General features: G+C 42.3%; 1 protein-coding gene across 13 annotated transcripts in view; it reads left to right on the top strand.

Moving 5' to 3' along the window:
• Nucleotides 1-3,838: 3,838 nt before the first annotated feature.
• Nucleotides 3,839-9,204, top strand: part of dlg1b (discs large MAGUK scaffold protein 1b) — a 134,459-nt gene continuing 129,093 nt past the window's right edge. For 8 of the 13 annotated variants that reach the window (XM_075482520.1, XM_075482530.1, XM_075482518.1 and 5 more), the window contains exon 1: nucleotides 3,840-4,613. In XM_075482520.1, the coding sequence (XP_075338635.1) occupies nucleotides 4,595-4,613 (19 nt within the window). In that variant the 5' untranslated portion in view covers nucleotides 3,840-4,594. Of the gene's footprint in view, nucleotides 4,614-9,204 lie in introns of all 13 variants that reach the window. The other 5 variants (XM_075482527.1, XM_075482526.1, XM_075482524.1 and 2 more) reach the window with 2 other exon arrangements.

Genomic DNA, 9,204 nt, shown 5'->3' with positions numbered 1-9,204 from the left:
CCCAGAATCTGAATATAAACACAGAATCTGAGGCAGAAACATGAATATAAACACAGAATCTGAGGCAGAAACATGAATATAAACCCAGAATCTGAGGCAGAAACATGAACATAAACCCAGAAACATGAACATAAACCCAGAATCTGAGGCAGAAACGTGAATATAAACACAGAATCTGAGGCAGAAACATGAATATAAACACAGAATCTGAGGCAGAAACATGAATATAAACCCAGAATCTGAGGCAGAAACATGAACATAAACCCAGAATCTGAGGCAGAAACATGAACATAAACCCAGAATCTGAGGCAGAAACATGAATATAAACCCAGAATCTGAGGCAGAAACATGAACATAAACCCAGAATCTGAGGCAGAAACATGAATATAAACCCAGAAACATGAACATAAACCCAGAATCTGAGGCAGAAACATGAATATAAACCCAGAATCTGAGGCAGAAACATGAATATAAACCCAGAAACATGAACATAAACCCAGAATCTGAGGCAGAAACATGAACATAAACCCAGAATCTGAGGCAGAAACATGAATATAAACCCAGAATCTGAGGCAGAAACATGAATATAAACCCAGAATCTGAGGCAGAAACATGAACATAAACCCAGAATCTGAGGCAGAAACGTGAACATAAACCCAGAATCTGAGGCAGAAACATGAACATAAACCCAGAATCTGAGGCAGAAACATGAACATAAACCCAGAATCTGAGGCAGAAACGTGAACATAAACCCAGAATCTGAGGCAGAAACAGAGTCTCTGTGACAGGCTGCTGGGAACAAAGTGCCTAAAGATCCAGCTTAAAACGGCTTCTTTGCTCAGTTGTCTGTTCTGTGTGGACACAGCACTGGTTCATCCCTTGAGTTAGGAGCCTTTTTCCTGCCTGAATGGTTCACAGCTCAGAGTTCAGTGGCTTAAAGCTGCAGTAGGCAAGTTTTCAAAATAACGAGTCTAAAGTCGGAAAATTCGAACTGATACAACTTTCAGGTCCCTCCCCCAACCTCTAACAAGCTCCGAATCGCCCCCCGAACCCCTCCCCCTCTGTGGACGAGGTTGTGCACGTGAGTTCACACCAGTGTGAGCGCACACAAGCCGGGGCAGACTCACGCTCAGCAGCGTGTGCACAAGCTGTGATTGACAGGTAGGATTCCTCTCACCCTAACTTGATTGGTTAAAAACAGCCGGGAGCGCTCGGTTTTTGCAAGCATGATTACAGGCTTCAGAGGGAGCTACAGATTTCGTTATTTTTCCTAAACAGCCTATTTAATATTCTACTTCCAGAATCCCATGACAGTTCAAGCTAATATGACTAAAAAATAGTTGCCTACTGCCGCTTTAATGAAGAAAAAATGGACTGAAAATGAGGGAAGAAGCAGAAAATGTCCAGAGAAAAGCTCCACACTCACCAACTGAGAACCGCTGGACTGAAGCTGCTCTGAGTGAAAACCCGTACCGTTCCGAACCGACCCGACCCGACCCGTACCGTTCTGAACTGAACCTTACTGAACCTTACTGAACCGTACTGAACCGTACCGTTCTGAACCGACCCGTACCGTTCTGAACTGAACCGACCCGTACCGTACCGTTCCATTCGGAACCGACCCGACCCGACCCGTACTGTTCTGAACTGAACCGTACTGAACCGTACCGGACTGTACCATACCGTACCGACCCGTACCGTACCATTCGGAACCGACCCGTACTGTTCTGAACTGAACCGTACTGAACCGTACTGAACCGTACCGTACCGTACCGTTCCGAACCGACCCGTACCGTTCTGAACTGAACCGTACCGTACCGTACCGGACTGTACCGACCCGTACCGGACCGCATAGTGGAAACGAGGCTCTATGGTGTCGGAAACACCGAGTCCTTCACAGCCAATCGGGAAGTTCTGACTTTAACGTTTTACTCGTAACTTTTTTAAATGACACGTCCAAGAAGCTGACCAATCAGGGCGTGACCTTCACCGCGGACGCTTTATCAGGCATCTTTTGGTTTGATGTAAACAATGACAATAAATAAATAAAAATAATAAATAAAAATAACAGGTGCGGGTAAAGTTCTGGACTTATTCAAATTAAACACTTATGGACATCTAGGATGTTTTAAACTGGTCTGTTTTCATTTCGTTTCCCTCCACGGGCGCCTCGTGCACGCTCATTTTTAAAACTCGTCTTAAAACCCATTTTTATTCCCTGGCTTTTAACCCAGCATGAGACTCTGTAGCCCCTTTCACACTGAGGAATAACCCGCGTTTAATCCGCGAATTTAGCGTGCCCGCTGTTGCGTTCACACTGCCGACCCGCGTCGGACCCTAGTCTTTCTGCCGAGCCGAGTTTGGTGTGAACGCAATCGACGCGGGTCGGACGTGGGCGTGGCGTGAGGAGTTTAAAAGACAGAATGGACAGCTGATTCAGAACAACAGCAACAGGTGAGGACAAGTTTCACTCTGTTTTACATCAAGTTCGAAACATTTTTTAATATGGCCAACTGGGAGACAAGGAGGTCCGCGAGCTCCTCAGCCTCCGAGCAGAGGACGTTATTTACCGCCACATGTCAGGGACTATAGTGCTCTTGTATTCTCTGCATATGTTCTTCGGCGGCATCCCACGTTGTAACCATCCACACCCCGTAAAATAACATCTCCATGAACTGCATATAAAATTGCAAAAACGAGTCCTCAAGGTGTATTTAACCCTACCTCCGACGCATGGCTTGTGCCTACGTCATTGTGCACGCCCAGCATTTTATGTGTTTGGTGTGACGCTCTGCCACTAGGCCACGCCCCCTGAACTCGGCTTCAGGCGACACGGGTCACCAACACGCCAAGCGTTCACATTGCTCGACGCGGGACGAAGTGGCAATTTGGTAGCGGGTCGCAGTGTGAAAAGGGGCTGATGTTCCTGTTATTGTTTTATTGTTTTAATACTGTTGTTGTTTTTGCATTGTTCTTGTGTTTTATGCCTTGTTTTTTTGTGTTGTACAGCACTTTGTTTCAGCCACGGCTGTGTTAAAAGGCTTTATAAATAAAGTTGAGTTGAGTTGAGGACGGGCTTCCTTAGCTCGACTGCCTTTTATTGAGCTGGTGACGCATGAATTGGACTAATTCACTTCCATTTTTTAATTGTATTCCAATGAATTGAACTCTAATTGGCTTGAATTGAACTGTACCTATCTATTAATATCTATTTAATCCAATTTTACCATTGTAAAAGCAACAGCAACCTGATTACACTTTATTCATTATGTTTGTGTTTTTTTTATGGAAAGTGTTAAAAAATATTTCAAATAATAGTTCAATATCAGTATTTTACAGATTTTCCCAAAGTTTATTTTACATTAAGGGGAGCTCCCACACATATTCATCACGGATATGAAACATTAAACCACCTAAAACTGAAATTAATCCACAAATTGAGCCTGAAGTGGCAAAAAGTAAGTGAACAGCAACTTTATTCATGATGTTAATCCAATTGTAGCATTGTAAAACTGGATTAAACAGATTTATTGTTTAGTTTGGACTCTGATCATCCACACTTTGCTGCTTTTAAATGATGCCATAAAGTTTCCGACCCTTTGATCCACCCCCCCACTTTGAACCCCTTCCAGTTTGCCCCCTCACTTTCCCTGCTCCTGCCTTCTTGCCCCCCCCACACTTTCACCCTCTCTTTCCTTTAATCCTAAACTTTTCCTCCCCCCGCCCTGACCCTCCCCCCCCCCCTCGGTCTTGAAGGTGAGCTGCATGATTGGGCGGCAGGTCGCAGGGGGGAGTCTTTTGGAAATCACATGTTCACGTTTTGCAGCCCTGTGAGACGCCATTTTGGAGGAAAGTTTGGAATTTGCAGACCTGGGGAGGTGCAGGGAGCAGAGAGGAGGCGGAGGAGGAGGAGAAGGAAGAGCAGGAAAAAGAGAGGAGGGATTTACTCTCACTGAAGTTTGACACGAAAGCAGAACGCAGGCTGAAAGCGTGCGGAGCGGTGCGGAGCAGTGCGGGCGCATCGGACTGGGCTCGGCCTGACTTTAAGGTGTGCCGCCCGGCCGGACTTTGAAGTTTCTGCGGAGCTCCGGAGCGGATCGCTTCCCCCTGCGGCTGTTGGCTCATTCTGCTCGGAAACCGGACTGTTTTTTTTCTTTTCTTTTTTAACTCTGAGTGAGTTTGGAAACACAGCAGTTTGGTCCCAGCCGGTGAAAACTAGATTTCCACTTTTTCCACCACCACCACCACCACCACCGCCGCGGTCAGCCTGCGCGGTGCACGCCGGCACAGGGAGCCTCTCAGGCGGGGAAGTACGGCTCGGAGAGTCGGTGTCTCGCCGGAGCTTCTTTCCGGGTCCTAACCGCCGCCTGGATTATTAGTGCGGGTGTTGGCGCTGGACGGCTCGGTTCCCCCCTGACAGTCAGTTCAGCTCGGAGGGGAACTCGGTGTCGTCGTGGATAGATTATTTTTTTTCTTGGAGCGGTGACAGCGGGGATTTAACCGGAGTCATAACCGACAAAAGCCCGTCCCGTGCGAGGAGTGTATGCGGCTAACGCAGAAGTAGCTCCCACACCGAGCCGAGCCAGACCCGACCATGCCAGTCAGAAAGAAAGGTAAGCCGCTTTCACTTCACGGAGCAACTAGCAAGCTAGCTCGGCTAACGGCTACTAACGGTTACTAACGGTTACCTGCCGGGAGAAAACTCCGGCCGGAGCTTCTTAGGAAAGAAACACAACTCCGAAACTAACGCGGATACGGATCCCGCGGACACGGGTGTCCCTCCAGGCGGGCCACACGGCCCAGTTTAGCCTCCCTGAGCCGTGCCGAGCCGGTCAGGTGAAGTGAGTTAAAGTTAGCCTGTTAGCTGCGGCTGCTAACCAAGTTGGATTTGGGGCACCTTGTCTGAACTAAAAATAAACTAAAATATTTACACATTAAAGCTGAAAAAAACCTTCTTCACTTCAGAACTTTCAGACATTAAACTTCAGATTTGAATAAAGTTGGAATACTTTTGCTTTCATCCTTGAAATAAATCCCCAAATTGAGCCCGAAGTGGCAAAAAGTAAGTGAACAGCAACCTGATTACACTTTATTCATTATGTTTGTGGTTTTTTTTATGGAAAGTGTTAAAAATATTTCAATTAAGTGTTGAATATCAGTGTTTTACAAAGTTTATTTGACATTAAGTGGAGCTCTCACACATTTCATCATGGATATGAAACATTAAACCACCTAATTGAGCCCGAAGTGGCAAAAAGTAAGTGAACAGCAACCTGATTACACTTTAATCATCACGTTTGTGGGTTTTTTTTGTGGCTAGTGCTAAAAAATATTTCAAATACTTGTTGAATATCAGTGTTTTACAGGTTTTCCCAAAATTTATTTGACATTTAGAGGAGCTCCCACACATTTCCATCATGGATATGAAACATTAAACCACCTAAAACTGAAATTAATCCACAAATTGAGCCCGAAGTGGAAAAAAGTAAGTGAACAGCAACCTGATTATACTTTATTCATTATGTTGTTTTTTTTTTTTTTTTATGGAAAGTGTCAAAAAATATTTCAAATAATTGTTGATATCAGTGTTTTACAGCTTTTCCCAAAGTTTATTTGACATTAAGAGGAGCTTTCACACATTTCCATCATGGATGTGAAAAATTAAACCACCTAAAACTGAAATTAATCCACAAATGAACTAAAACAAACCAGTTTTTTGGTCTTCAGACTATAATAAAACCAGGAAACATCTTATTTTGTACGAAGTTGAAGGAAAAACCTAACATTTCAGAGGATTATTTGGCTTTTTAGCTTTAAAATCGTGTTAGATTCCACACACTTTATTGCAGGTTAAATATTCTGTTTATAAAGTAACTGAGAACTAGTTTTAGATGGAGGAAGTAGCTCATTTGGCAACCTAATTATATTTATATTTAGTAAATCTGGTGTTCCCAGTCATTACTGGAGAGTTCTTTCAAAGGGAAAGCCTTAATGCGCAATAATTTCTAAATAACTGTCCTAACATGTGATCAAACAGGAAAAACCTCCCTGAACACTAATAGATTAATCCTGAAATGAATCCTGTTTTACAGCTGGCTCTAAAGATCGTTTTAATCATTGTTGTCCAATAAACCCAACGAAGAGGAAATGAGATGTACCTCATTGATTCAGTCATTGTTCAACTAATTGTTTGATCTGTAGTTTTTTTTTTTTTTTTTTTTAAATTGTGTTGGGACGCCGGGGGAGAGAGGCAGCTTAACTATCAATCACTTACCCTAACATCGGATAAAAACAGCCAAAATGCTCACAGTATTTCAGTTATCTGGTATATCTGTGGTTTTTTAGCATTTCTATAAATTTCAGCGCGTTTTCATTGGAAAGTTGGACCTTTAAACCCCCCCAAAACCAAAGAAATTAGGTTGTTCTGATTCCCCACCGGAACTAAAGATCATTTGAATCAGTCAGTGGGGTCACATGGCACTGAAAAGATCGGATTATTGGCTAAACTACAATCAGACTGAGTTATTAAGTGCATGTAGACACCTTAATCTGACTAAGAACTGGATCGGATTATTGGCAAAATTACAATCAGACTGAGTTATAAAGTGCATGTAGACACCTTAATCTGACTAAGAACTGGATCGGATTATTGGCTAAATTACAATCAGACTGAGTTAAGTGCATGTAGACACCTTAATCTGACTAAGAATTGGATCGGATTGGATTATTGGCTAAATTACAATCAGACTGAGTTATTAAGTGCATGTAGACACCTTAATCTGACTAAGAATTGGATCGGATCAGATTATTGGCTAAACTACAATCAGACTGAGTTATTAAGTGCATGTAGACACCTTAATCTGACTAAGAATTGGATCGGATCAGATTATTGGCTAAATTACAATCAGACTGAGTTATTAAGTGCATGTAGACACCTTAATCTGACTAAGAATTGGATCGGATCAGATTATTGGCTAAATTACAATCAGACTGAGTTATTAAGTGCATGTAGACACCTTAATCTGACTAAGAATTGGATCGGATCAGATTATTGGCTAAATTACAATCAGACTGAGTTATTAAGTGCATGTATACACCTTAATCTGACTAAGAATTGGATCGGATGGGATTCAGACCCCGAGATAACTGGGTTGAAAGTCACTCTAAACCTGCTTGTAGACGCTGAAGCACGTGGTGAATCAGACTTTGCGTTCTGCGCATGCTCCAGATGTTTTCCCGGGGTCGTGACCCGGAAGTCAAAGGAGACGATATTCCTGTTGTTGTCGCCGTCAGAAAGAAACAAACAACGCGATGGAGAATGCTCCGTTGGGCATCGAGTTTGTGCAACAAGCAGCTCATCACAGAGCAAATGTAGAGGGACGTAGCTTCATCTGGCTCTGCGTTCTCCATCTTTCTCCAACGCCTGAGTTTGTTGTTGTTGTTGGTGGTGAAGAGGTCAACAGGAAGTGGCTCTATTAGCAACAGCTGGAATGGGTACAGCGCCACCTATCATACCGGGGTATGACACGCTTTGTGCCTCTGATCCCATTCATTCACCGCCATATGTCCAAGGAGAATTACACTTTAATAACTCAGTCTGATTGTAATTTAGCCAATAATCCGATCCTTTCGGTGCCATGTGACCCAGCTGAGTGATGCTGCCAGTGGACCAACTAATGTTGTAGGAAACCAACAGTTACGGTGCAATCTGTTGGTTTCCTTAGCTAAGAAATAGTTTTTGAATTGGCTCTATATGAATGAATTGGATTATTTCATAAATAATTATGATTACAATTAATTGAATTCCAATTGGCTTGAAATGGACTTTATTATTTAAGTGCCTTGAGATGACATTTGTTGTATTTGGCGCTTTATATATAAAAATGAATTGAATTGAATTGAATTGAATGTTTGGTATATATCCTGATTACAAGTCCAAAGTGAAACTGGGAAATATCTGGTTTTGTATGACTTCACAGTCCAAAAGTCAAAGGAAAAACTCACAATTAAGAGGAATCTTTGTTTTTTTAGCCTCAGAACAATCTAATTTCAAACTTTTAATGGATTATTTATCATTTTGCCCATAAGATGATGGAGAAAAGAGCTCTAAATGGAGGTCGGTGTATCAGGATCAGCTCAGGCTGAAGCTTCGGGTCTCCTCTGGGTCTAAAGGCCCTTAAACTGCAGATTCTGCTGCTTCCATTCAAACTGAAAGCTCTAAAAACAGAATATTCTGTGCTGGTCTTTTCTTTAGAGAGCCTTTAGGTTTCTTTACAGACTTGGACTTCTTGTTACTTGTTTCTAATTCAATTGAAGCATTTTTATCTGTGTTCTGGTTTGGTTCCTTTAGATGATTTCAGAGGCGCTGTCCCCCCCCCCCCCAACACTGACAGATTGAGGCTTATTTAGAGCTGATTATTCACCGATTTACTTTTTCTTTAAAGCTTCATCTGAAGTTGGAACACAGAAAGGCATCTTTTACAAAGATATGTAAACAATTAAAGTGAAAACAAGCAAATAGAATAGAATAAAATAAATATAAAATAAAAATAGTGAATAAACATTAGGTATATACAAATAACATTAGGTATATAATATATATATAATATATAAGACGTGAATAAGCCTTAATGGAAGATGATAAAGTAAAAGTTTAATTGCCCGTTTGAGCTGGGGTTTTTTTTTTTTGTGCGTTTTGGAGAAGTCGAAGCTCGTCGGGGTGACTGGAAACGGCTTTATGAATCTGACCTGTAAAGATTAAAATGCCCCTCCAGCTGTTTCTGCTCTGATCCATAAACTCAGCGAGTCTTCCCAGATGTGATTTAAATAACCCAGATGTTCCCAGATGTGATTTAAATAACCCAGATGTTCCCAGATGTGATTTAAATAACCCAGATGTTCCCAGATGTGATTTAATATCCTGGATGTTCCCAGAGATGAAAGTGTGTCCTTTAAGAAGAGCGCTCTGCATTTTCCTCTGGATGTCCACCACAGTTGTTGTTTTTTCCTCCTCCGGCTTCGTTTCCTGTTAGAACAACTTCTTCTACTGAATTACAGCCACTAACAACGTAGCCTATAGCGCCCCCTCTGGTGACACATTCACTGTAACCAATGGAAATGAGTCGGATTCACGTTTCTGTTTGAGGTTTTTATAAAAATCTCTTCAGATTTGTTTCAACGCCTCCTGAAAAGTTGATGAACTGA

The sequence above is a fragment of the Odontesthes bonariensis genome, chromosome 14 (assembly GCF_027942865.1).
Source record: "Odontesthes bonariensis isolate fOdoBon6 chromosome 14, fOdoBon6.hap1, whole genome shotgun sequence".
In the NCBI taxonomy this organism is placed as follows: domain Eukaryota; kingdom Metazoa; phylum Chordata; class Actinopteri; order Atheriniformes; family Atherinopsidae; genus Odontesthes; species Odontesthes bonariensis.
Note: the sequence above shows the minus strand (reverse complement) of the source record. Positions and strands in the feature narration are given on the sequence as shown.